Source organism: Sebastes fasciatus, chromosome 1 (genome assembly GCF_043250625.1).
Source record: "Sebastes fasciatus isolate fSebFas1 chromosome 1, fSebFas1.pri, whole genome shotgun sequence".
NCBI classification, from domain to species: Eukaryota; Metazoa; Chordata; class Actinopteri; order Perciformes; family Sebastidae; genus Sebastes; species Sebastes fasciatus.
This window is the reverse complement of record NC_133795.1, coordinates 18,679,056-18,691,552: the sequence shown is the minus strand read 5'-3', so window position 1 is coordinate 18,691,552 and position 12,497 is coordinate 18,679,056. Positions and strand designations below refer to the sequence as shown.

General features: G+C 37.6%; 1 protein-coding gene across 1 annotated transcript; it reads left to right on the top strand.

Annotated features, from left to right (window-relative positions):
* The first annotated feature begins 6,475 nt into the window (after positions 1-6,475).
* On the top strand, positions 6,476-11,510 carry LOC141767743 (SUZ RNA-binding domain-containing-like). The gene is made up of 4 exons (XM_074635337.1): positions 6,476-6,953; positions 8,647-8,699; positions 8,797-9,066; positions 9,177-11,510. Exons 1-4 carry the CDS (start codon positions 6,903-6,905, stop codon positions 9,286-9,288), a joined length of 486 nt encoding a protein of 161 aa, XP_074491438.1. The 5' UTR covers positions 6,476-6,902; the 3' UTR covers positions 9,289-11,510.
* The last annotated feature ends 987 nt before the right edge of the window (positions 11,511-12,497 follow it).

The following is a 12,497-nucleotide window of genomic DNA, read 5'->3' as shown; positions in this document are numbered from 1 at the left end:
CCTCTCTACCTCTCTACCTAAACACACTGCGCCCTCCAGCTGCTGCTGCTGCTGTGGGCATGATGTGAATGTGTTGCCCAGAGGGGGGTAAATTGGAATTACCACCATATACAGACGTAGGCAAAGTTGTTGGTAACGTTCCGTTAAAGAGAGAAAAACCCACAATGGTCACTGAAATAACTTGAAACTGACAAAAGTAATAATAAATAAAAATTTACTGAAAATGAACTAATGAAAATCAGACATTGTTTTTTAATTGTGGTTCAACAGAATCATTTTAAAAAACAAACTAATGAAACTGACCTGGACAAAAAATGATGGTAGCCCTAGAAAAGATGTAAAATAATGTGACCATAGGGACATGTTAAACTAAGGTGTGTCCTGTAAATAGCATCACAGGTGTCTTCAAACTTGTAATCAGTCAGTCTGCCTATTTAAAGGGTGAAAAGTAGTCACTGTGCTGTTTGGTATCATGGTGTGTACCACACTGCAGTGTACCCACTGCAGTTCGCCTACAGACCTAACAGATCTGTAGACGACGCAGTCAATTTAGCCCTTCATTACATTCTCCAGCACCTGGACTCCCCTGGCTCCTATGCCAGGATCCTGTTTGTGGACTTCAGTTCCGCATTCAACACCATCAGCCCAGCTCTGCTACAGGACAAGCTTTCCCTGCTGAGCGTGCCTGACTCCACCTGCAGGTGGATCACTGACTTTCTAACTGACAGGAGTCAGCACGTAAGGCTGGGGAAGAAAGTCTCCGACACCCAGACCATCAGCACCGGTGCCCCCCAAGGCTGCGTTCTCTCCCCACTGCTCTTCTCCCTGTACACCAACGGCTGCACCTCCAGACACCAATCTGTCAGGCTCCTTAAGTTTGCAGACGACACCACCCTCATCGGCCTCATCTCCGAGGGTGACGAGTCTGCCTACAGATGGGAGGTTGACCATCTGGCATCCTGGTGCAGCCAGAACCACATGGAGCTGAACGCCCTGAAGACAGTGGAGATGGCAGTGGACTTCAGGAGGAACTCAGCCCCGCTCCCCCCCCTCATCCTGCGCGGCTCCCCAGTCAACACGGCGGAGTCGTTCCGTTTCCTGGGCACGACCATCGCCCAGGACCTCAAGTGGGAGCTAAACATCAGCTCCCTCACCAGTAAGGCCCAGCAGAGGATGTACTTCCTGAGGCAGTTGAAGAAATTCAACCTGCCACAGACCATGATGGTGCACTTTTACTCGGCCATCATCGAGTCCATCCTCACCTCCTCCATCACCGTCTGGTTCGCCGCTGCCATCGCCAGGGACAAGGCCAGGCTGCAGCGGGTCATCCGTGCTGCAGAGAAGGCGATCGGCTGCAACCTTCCCTCCCTCCAGGAGCTGTACACCTCCAGGACCTTAAGGAGGGCAGGGAAGATTGTGGCCGACCCCTCCCATCCTGGACACCATCTTTTTCAGACTCTGCCATCTGGCAGGAGGTTAAGGTCCATCAGGACCAAAACCTCACGTCACAAAAACAGTTTCTTCCCCATGGCAGTGGGGCTCTCCAACAGCCCATCCGCCCCCCTGTGACTGTCTCTCCCTCACACACACACTACTGCCCCCCCCCCCTGCCGACACTGACTCTCCCCCCTCTCTCAATATTTGCACTATCTTTATATCATGTTTATAGCTTATTTGTAATTTGTAAATTGTACATTTTTATTATTTTATTCTAACGTTTTTTTATCTATTCTTTTGTTTTTATCTATTCTTTTGTTATTATACAGTTTGTCTCGCACCAAAAATGCCAAAGAAAATTCCTAGTGTATACCTCTTACACCTGGCAATAAACACCATTCTGATTCTGATTCTGATTCTGATTCTGATTCTGATTCTGAACATGGACCACAGAAAGCTAAGGAGAGAGTTGTCTCAGGAGATCAGAAAGAACATTATAGACCTTCATGTTAAAGGTAAAGGCTATAAGACCATCTCCAAGCAGCCTGATGTTCCTGTGACTACAGCTGCACATATTATTCAGAAGTTTAAGGTTTTTCTTTCTTTAACGGAAGGGTACCAACGATTTTGCCTATGTCTGTAATTACCCAATTTTTAAATGTAGCAAAATTAACATAATATTGTAATATGATCAATTATAAATTGTTATGTTAGGAAATCAATCATTAAAACCCCATCAGAGAATGGATGATATACCACAGACTGTGGAAACATGGCACAATGACCTTTGGTGAACTGTTTGGTGAATAGTCAATATGATTAAGATAAATATATTAGTAATTAATTGGTATTGTGATTAAGTTATATTATAAGTAATGAATTGGTATTCTGGATTGAATAAAAATTTATATTTTGATAAGGATAATTATATCAGTAATTAATTTATATTTCTGTATGACCCAGATTAAAGGTAATAATTATTGTTAGAATAATTATAAATAATAATATTTATAGTTAGACAACTTAGAGTACATGAATGGCTCAATAAGGAAGCTGGTTAAAAAATTATAATTGAATTAAATTAATGATTAAATAAGTTTATACTTCTTCTCACTTCTTTTCGAATATGTAGATCAAGGCATCAAGTGTTGACAATTTATTTTCTTACGCTTTTCATTGTTGTCCACTTGTTGGTATGATCATTCTTTTTCTTTATTTTTTCTTTTCTTTTTTTTTTTTATTCTACATGTTCAAAATCAATTTTGAAATGAAAATGAAATGAACTGTCACCATAATGCATAAATCTGTGGTTACCATTGGTGTTAAATAAATGTGGGCAATTAATCTCATTTTGGTTGTATTAAATTATTATCATTGCTGAGAATGTAAATGCAGGCTTTTATTAAGATCCATTAACACCTCAAATAAATAAAGAAAGAAAGACAGAAAGAAAGAAACAGGGTTGGAAATTAGCACCATGCCACCAGCCAAATGCTGGTAAAATATGCAAGTGGAATGCACCAGACACAGTGGCAGATGGACAAAAGAAGTTAATTTCCAACCCTGGGAAAAAGAAAGAAAGAAAGAAAGAAAGAAAGAAAGAAAGAAAGAAAGAAAGAAAGAGTGTGTTTTTGGACATTAAATGATGTTTCAAGGAAGTACATTTCATAGATCTCTGCATCATGGAATGAAATGTCTGTATTTAGTCTACCTGTTTTTGGTGGGTTATAGGGTTGAGCTATTGAATACTGCTGTAATTTCATTTCATTCCAGTGTCCAACATTCATAGTTTCTACCATACTTTGTTTCATGCAGTGTGCGAAGTGGTTGAAAATCAAAAGCTATATAAGTTTAATGAACACTGCATGTTTAATTCTTAAAAAGAAAACCTGCATTGATGATGTTGTAAATAATGTATAAAATGTACAAGCAATTAAATAATAACCTAATAAAATGAATCACTTACAAATAAATGTCAGAAATCATGTTTTATTATGAAGGCAGATTAAAAATATTGGACATTATAAATAAACTACTAAATACTCAAAACCATCGCTTAGACAATATCATCATCAGACCCCTGTAATGTCAGTCCAACCTGCACCTCCAATGGCTAGAAAAGGGTGAAAGGAGCAGTGGTTTAGACCTGCAGATGGAGAGGTGCCGACTCTGTCTCAAAGAATGAGCAGACATTAATACTGCAATTTTGACATTTGTGAGGCAGGCAAAGTGTTACATCTGCAGTTTTTTTGTGGGTAGCCACTATTGCACATTTTACAAAGGGACTTTTCTTACAGTTTACTTGTTAAAATTTGCACAGGTGTTACATTAACAATGGTTCTGTTCTAGAGTCACAGTAAACCATGACAGTGTGACAGCAAGACAGCATGCACAGTTTCCTCCTGGTTATTTTTGTAAGGGAAGAAGAAAATAATAATAATACTAATAAAAATAAAAAAATCTATTTTGATTGTTTTGACGTAAAATCTCAACATCTGTCACAATGCATATTTGTGTAATTTTTTTTAGATTATCTCTTGAACATAATTACACATTTTTGCTAATATTTTGTATATTCCTGTACAAAACTGTTCAGCTCTTTCATTTCATTTTTTCATTTCAAAATTTATTTTGAACATGTAGAATACAAAAAAAAATAAAATAAAGAAAAAGAGAATGATCATACCACCAAGTGGACAGTCAGAAACAGGTAGTATTTACATACAATGAAAAGCATAAGTAAAAATAAATTCTCAAATACTTGATGCCTTGATTTACATATTTGAAAGGGAGTGAGAAGAAGTATAAACTTATTTAATCCCACCCCTTCTCCATAAGTCAATTATAAATTATTAACCAGATTCCTTATTGAGCCATACATATTTACTTAAATTTGTCTAACTATAATTATTATTATTTATAATTATTCTAACTATAATTATTACCTTTAATCTGTGTCATACAGAAATACAAATTAATTACTGATATAATTATCCTTATCAAAATATAAATTTGTTATCAATCCAGAATACCAATTCATTACTTATAGTATAACTTAATCACAATACCAATTCATTACTTACTTATTTATCTTAATCATATTGACTATTTGTTATCTTTCTTATATGCATAAATTATTATTTATAATATACAATTTATAATATACAATATTATAGATTGTATATTATAAATAATACATTACTTTTAAAACAGATGTACATATTTGAAAAAAAATATATATATATCTTATTATTTAGTTTATGTTTCTTGAATGTTTGCAGTAGTTACTTTTATCTTTTATCTTCCTCTTACTATATTTATTGTATGCACCATGATTTCTGATGCTGCGTTCATGTGACTACCGTTCATCTCCTATTTTAAATAACAAGCAGCTGTAAATTACAAATATAAAGTTTGGTATTTTGCAAAAAAAAACTCCAAACAGACAGGTGATCATAATCCTATTCTAGCAAATTAAAATATTTCACTTTGGGCCTTTACGTATTGTATTATGTAATTTGTGTGTTTTATGTTTGTCCATTGACCACCGTGGTGTTTCTGTCAGTGCCAGTTCCACCAGACATGAACGCATCACTTCCCTTCAACATAGTGATGGGAATTTCGGCTCTTTTTAGTGAGCCAGATCATTTGGCTCAGCTCACCAAAGAAGAGCCGGCTCTCTCGGCTCCCAAACGGCTCTTCATTTTCATATTCTCTTAATATATCGACTTTTTTTCTCGTAAAGTTATGACTTTATTCTCGTATTACACAACTTTTTTCTAGTAAAGTTATGACTTTAGTCTCGTAATATTACGACTTTTTTTTCTCGTAAAGTTATGACTTTATTCTCGCAATATTACGACTTTATTTCTCGTAAAGTTATGACTTTATTCTCGTTATATTACGACTTTTTTCTCGTAAAGTTATGTCTTTATTCCCGTAATATTATGACTTTTTCTTGTAATATTACAACTTTATTCTCGTAATATTATTACTTTTTTTTCTCGTAAAGTTATGACTTTATCCTTGTAATATTACGACTTTTTTTCTCATAAAGTTATGACTTTATTCTCGTAATATCACAACTTTTTTTCTCATAAAGTTATGACTTTATTCTCGCAATATTGCGACTTTTTTTTCTTAAAGTTATGACTTTATTCTCGCAATATTGCGACTTTTTTTTCTTAAAGTTATGACTTTATTCTCGCAATATTGCGCCTTTTTTCTCGTAAAGTTATGACTTTATTCTTGTAATATTACGACTTTTTTCTCATAAAGTTATGACTTTATTCTCGCAATATTGCGACTTTTTTCTAGTAAAGTTATGACTTTATTCTCGCAATATTGCGCCTTTTTTCTCGTAAAGTTATGACTTTATTCTAATAATATTACAACTTTTTTCTCGTAAAGTTATGACTTTATTCTCGTAATATTACGACTTTTTTCTCGTAAAGTTATGACTTTATTCTCGTAATATTAAGACTTTTTTCTCGTAGTTATGACTTTATTTCTCGTAAAGTTATGACTTTTTTCTCGTAAAGTTATGACTATTCTCCTATTATTACGACAATTTATCGTAAAGTTATGACTTTATTCTTGTAATATGACTTTTTTCTCGCAAAGTTATGACTTTATTCTCGTAATATTACGACTTTTTTCTCGTAAAGTAATGACTTTTTTTCTCGTAAAGTTATGACTTTTTTCTCGTAAAGTTATGACTATTCTCCTATTATTACGACAATTTATCGTAAAGTTATGACTTTATTTTCGTAATATTATGACTTTATTCTGTAAATCTGAGATGTTTTTTTTCCCTCAATGTGGCCCTAATATTCCATATTACATTTGCACTTTGGCCCTCACTGCTTTAGACTTATATACTACATACTTAGACTATAAACTGTGTTACCTTCATCACAATACTCAAATGTTTTGCGTCTCCAGACAGATTTATAATAATTTTTTTTTCCTAAAACGTCTCTTCAGATAGTAAAGGTTTCTGTAACGATCCCATGACGTCATTCCTCTTCCTGTTTCCAGGGTTAACCTGAGAGGCTGATTAAGTGTTAAACCTCAGCTAGCTAGTTACCAGTCAACCAGTCAACCAGCCTAAACTACCGTGTTCACTCGGTATATCTCCGTTTGAGCGGCGTGTTTAACGACACCAGTAGCCGGTTGATCTACCGAGGAGGACGTTACGTTAGATATAAAGTACCAGGCAGCCAGAGAGGAGGATTAACCTCAGCAGAGGAGCATTAAACTAGCAGGCTAACACGAGGCTAGGCTAACTACGGTTTGTTTATTCAGCCTTCATTTTGATCACTCGTGACAGCCAGCTCCCTGCAGGTCTGTGTGAGCTCTGACCACCGTCCCATGTCCTCTGTGTGGATGGGACGAGAGCTAGACAGCCGGTGAGAGGCCTGAAGAAGAGGACAGCAGCAGCCAGCAGCTCTCTCTGTTACAACATGGAGGATGAAGAGGTGGCAGAGAGCTGGGAGGAGGCAGCGGACAGCGGGGTGAGTTACACTAACATTACTACTCTAAACAAGACTTGATTTCAGCTTACCAGTCAGCTAGTCACGTAGAAAGGATCGGTGACAACACTAGATGTGTGTGGCGCTTGAATACCCCATAAAAACATGTTTTTGTTACATTTCTGGTTGTTTTCTCATCAAATAAATCAGCTTCCTGACTGGGTCCTGCAGGCCTCACTGTCCCATAACGAGACAGGACTGATTCACTGAGTCATTTTATTTACTCAACAACATTATTTCATGATTTGTTTGGAAATCCCAAATAATATGCACACGAAAAACTTAATTTTTTACACTTTTTCCTATAATTCCCCCTTTTCTTAAGACCCTCCCTTTGCGGAAATGACAGGCTGCACTGAATCATTACAATACCATAACAACAGTGTAGTATGTTCAGGGCTTTGGAAATAGTATATTTAGAGTATGTAAAACAGTATAGTATGTTCAGGGCTATGGAAATAGTATATTTAGAGTATATAAGCAAATAGATATAACAGATTTTTTCCAGCATGTGTTGGTGGATTGTGTGTGACAAACTGTTAACTGATCTGTCAGTAGTAGAAACAGTCGTGTTTTTGTAACCGATCCCCTGTAATCAAACTGTATGTTCTGATTAAAATCATTTAAAGTGGCTGCAAAAACATGTCCATGACACTGTTGTGACTGCACATGTTATTGTGATGGATATTAATGTAATGCAATGGTTGAGTTGCTCAGCTGCATTATTTTATCCTCATCTTTATTGTGAGCAAACTGAAATCCAACAGCTGGCAACATCAGAGACTGCACCAACCTGTCCACATTCAAACCACAAATCAAAACTCGCCTTTTTAGAACTGCTTTTAATGTGTAATTAATATTGTCTGTTTTATATTTTTATGATGTCCTTTTTTTTATGATCATTTTATCGGTGTAAAGTGTCTTTGAGTATCCAGAAAAGCGCTATTTAAATAAAATGTATTATTATTATTAACGTGTTGATCTGATACTGAGATATGTATACAGTTTACCCTGACGACTTTGTATTGGCTGAACACTAAATATGAATTTCAACATCTGAAAATGTATATAACAGCAATCACATTCTTCCCACCCCCGCCCTCCATCCTGACAACATAGGAAATACAAAAACTGATACTGCACACAGTGTATGGTAAAAGCCATAATCTGTAGACATAAATCATGAGTATGTGCAGTATTTAAGAAGATTTCTTTAATAAGAAGATGTCTTATCAATATAGATTTTCCAGCCAGCCAAGAATCAAACTGGGGACTTACCTTTCAGGGCATTTTACGCCCATGTGGTATGCACCCTAACCCCTCAGTTATCAGGTCTCCCCATATCCAGTTTTTTTATAGAATAAATACCATACTGTCAATTAAAAATGCACAGTTGCTATGAAATCAATTTCTTAACAAATTTAATTTGATCTAGTGAGGCCAAATGCAGGTCACCTATTAGTGACCAGAGGTTCAATACATTTCTTATCATGGTGAGGGATTATTGATTTGCAATGACTGATGTCATAATACCTTTCAAAAGTGTGTTTTTTTTTAGATTCCAGCGACTTTGAAAACCGAATCTGGTGAACATGTTTGCTTTAAAGGTCAATGAGACAGATAATTAACTTGTTGGACAATAACACAAATGTAATAAATATGTTTTTCTCCGCAGGAAATAGAGAGAAGGCTCGAGGCTAAACTGAAAATAAATCAGGAGGCAGTAAAGTAAGCAAAGAGACAATTTATTATCAAAAATGTTCAATACATGGTAAGGTTGCATAGAAGTAATTTTATTCCTCTCACTGTTTTTTACCTTGTACAGGAAGTCCAGCTTGGTTTCGATCGGCTCACCTGTTCGAACTGCTATTGTAATCCAGGATGACTCTCAGCCTGCTGCACCCCCACCACAAATTCGAATTTTGAAACGTCCTTCAAATAATGGTACTGCAGGAAACCTCGCATCCTCGACTCGTCCCTCTCAGCAGATGAAGTCTTTGGCCCAGCGGGAGGCGGAGTACGCAGAAGCACGAAGAAGGATCTTGGGTAGTGCGTCCTCAGATGATACGCCTCAGGACAATCCATGCCAGGACAGGTAAGACTTTACAACAAAGAAGAACAACAATGAATTTACACAGTAGTTAAAACACCTAGAAGTAGAAAACACTGCTATTAATTTATTCTCATTTCCCCTCATATCATTAGGCCAGCTCGTATGAGCGTGCAGCAACCATCAGAACCAGTTCGTCCAAACAATCATGTGATCCGCCAGCCCACTGGCCCAGATGGCACCTCAGGCTTCCGGCTCTGCAGATAAACAGGAGCTACCTGCTACAAGGAATTACCCTGCGAGGGCATAAAGGGTAGCAGTTAAAGGGGTTAAGTGTGGTATGAAGAGCAGAGTGGTGGGACGACGCAAAATTTGACAGACATTAGGAATATGAAGACGTAGCACGGATCGAAATGAACTTCTCCACCCTCTCTCTACTCTGCTTACTGGCATGGTCTTTGCCTCTCACCTTGTCTTTTCCTTCTGTGAAATGTTGCAAGGGGCTGGCAGAGATCAGCCAAAGGTCTGAAACCCCTTCTGTTCCACACTGTGAACAGGCGTTCGCCTCACATCCCTACACACTGTGATACTTCGATGTACCATGAGGTGCCCTATGATTTTAAGTATGATTGGCCGGCCGAGCGCCAAGGCATCAGGTGTCAGTCTCTTCAGGGAGAATAAGGAGAGCTCGTGAATCTGTGGGAATTCCCCGCAGAGGGGCAAGCGAACGAGCTGGCCTTTCCACCGACGGAACGTGGATCATGGCTGGGTGTCCACCGGGAAGCTGGCCTCAGTTTGTTGGGTTCAGTGTAAATTTGACGGTGCTGAGAGTTTATTGTGTGTTCAGCAGCTTGAGTGCAAGGTGGGAGAAAGTCAAACTGATCCAACACTTTGAGTAAAAAAAGCACTGTGCTCAAACGTGCGTTTTTATACTGTAGTTGCATAGCAATGGCAGAGTCCCAGACCAGCACTTTCCACCGTCCACAGGCCTCTGTTTGGCACTGGTGGCGATGAAAGAAATGCCCGGTGGGCACGCAGCCTATGGCCAAAGATTATAGATCGGAAGGACAGAATGTCACTAAATCTAAGCTTATACAAGCAATAAAGATGAATTTACTCCCTGGATTATTTTTTACATGTTGCCTAATTACCTGTGCTGTGTTTTGTTTCTCTTGTTTTAAACAGCTGACATTGTTTCTTCATGTTTGTGTTGTTTTTTTTCTCAGACATAGTATGTTTAAGTCAGGAGATCAGTAGTGTATCAGAGACTAGATGATATAGCCTGCATAGGAAACGTTATTGGTAGTATCATATTCAATTTTATCGAAGTGGAAAAAGTCAGACCCAAATCTTAAGTTACCGTGCATTAATGTCCCCCTGTGTGTGTTGCCTTGCTGTTAAATCAGAATTGTTAATACAGTCAACTGCACTGCATCTGTTTAGAAAAGAGGACTTTCATTTGTTTTTTGCACCAGTTGAAGTATATTGACTGATTGCATTAATATTATGGTTTGGTCTTCAGAAATGGAGGATGATATAGCCACATGACAACTGTGTTATTTTCGAAAGGGGCAAAATTTGTGGTGAAAACTACAAAAAAAGATCACAAAAATAATAGAAATATCATCTTTCAGTCAGAACAGAGCCAAATTCCACTCCCTGGTTTTGAGGAATGTCTTTAATGTGGTGTTTTCACACAAAAGTATCTACACTATTGTTTGCCACTGATTGAACATAAAAGTTTGCAAACCGTGAAATTAATAATCTCGTCAAATACTGATAAATTGCCAGTACTGAGAGTTACTGCAGCAATCTTCAATCTGCAAGAGTGTAAGGCAACTATAAAATGCTTCTCTAATAGAAGTGTTACATGACTGTGCTTTGACCATAACTTATACAAATAATTTCAATTGTCAGTAAAATCATTGATTGGAAATAGTCACAAGAAAAGAAATTAATTGAAACGATGATTAATGGTAAATTAAACACCTTGCTTCTACACAACAGCAAACATATTAACATGGCTTAAACTGCTGCATTTGTACCACTTATTCCAGCCTCACTTACTGTAAATTTAAAAAGTAAAAAAAAAGACATTTAGGGTCAGGGCAGTGCATAGTTCACAGTTCACTAACGTCTGGGAATTGAAGTTTCTGTTTGTTGATGACAGCAATATAAGTTGTCCATTGCAGCTCTAACATCTCAATATTTATGTTTTAGGAGATAGTATACACTATACTCTTAATACTGTATACTGTTCCCAGGGATCAGATTCAATTATTGAAATAAAATGGATTTGTTGTCATTTTAAATTGATAATTAAAAGCAAAAACCCATCCTGTATCTATGTGATCTGCACATGAAGCTTTGTTTCAGTCATTCACAGCTGCCTGTCTACTCTGAGGCTGATTTGATGTCATTGCTACTTTGAAACTTGAAAAACACAAATGAAATTTGAATACCCTTTAATAAACACACTTCAAACTTGGTGTATGTTTGTTTTATGTCATGAAACCTTGTCCTTGAGCAGAAAGTGGGATGATTTCAAAATAGGGCTGTCCTGAATACTATTTTTTGGGCTACGAAGCTTCGGTGAGATATATTCGAAGCTTCGTGGAGTGGCGTGGTGTGACAGGCTGACATGTTCTTCTGCCTGTCTGTCTCCATCTCGCCCATTACAGTGCCCGAGTACACACCCGCACTTCTATACACAACAAACAAGCTATATCTGCCTGAGAATAATTCATGTTGAATACGTATAACGTGGGATTATTCCTTATTTCATGGGCTATTTGGAGATTTATATTTTATTATTACATACTTATATTAAAAAATTAAAGAAAACAAAGCATTTGATGTGATGCAGATAAGAATAACCAGAATATGGTTAATATAAAGACTTCTGTAAAATAATAATCATCCCTCACTATGACTGGGATTAGTAGGTGAATTATAATACAAAATATAAAAATACTTTATTATTCTCTTGGGGAAATTCAGTTTACATTCTCCTGATTATACTAACATAACATACTTTTACTTAAAGGGCTGTTTGTAACTTCTTACACGTATAAATCAATCTGGGTCGGTGTCCCATGCGCGCTCGCGTGTTGCTGCGCTCTTCAGACTCAGACTCCAACACAAACTACGGAGTCTCTGCTCCTCTGCCTTCCTGCCTTCACTCACACGCCGCGCTCGTGTATGCGCGCACACTACACACTGCAGAAGAGTTAGTTTAGCTCTGAGAATATCTAGTGAATATACAGTGGACGTTTGTGCAGAAATCACTGCTGCAGCTCCTCCAGACCAACAGAGGTTTCCCGTGTCTTGTGAAGTGACGGGGCTCCGCAATGAGAAACGTTATCATGTCCGACCGGGTGCCGGTGTCTTCCTCCGACCGCAGTCGGGAGGCTGAAGCAGGAAAAGCCAACACTAGGATCAACATTGATTCATGGAGAGACCTTTGTCTGTTCAGC

Excerpts from the sequence above, each read along its gene's own strand:
- LOC141767743 (XM_074635337.1), top strand. The coding sequence starts at position 6,903 with ATGGAGGATGAAGAGGTGGCAGAGAGCTGGGAGGAGGCAGCGGACAGC. Across the intron at positions 6,954-8,646 it reads AGGAGGCAGCGGACAGCGGG|GAAATAGAGAGAAGGCTCGA; the intron begins GTGAGTTACACT and ends TTTTCTCCGCAG. Across the intron at positions 8,700-8,796 it reads ATAAATCAGGAGGCAGTAAA|GAAGTCCAGCTTGGTTTCGA; the intron begins GTAAGCAAAGAG and ends TACCTTGTACAG.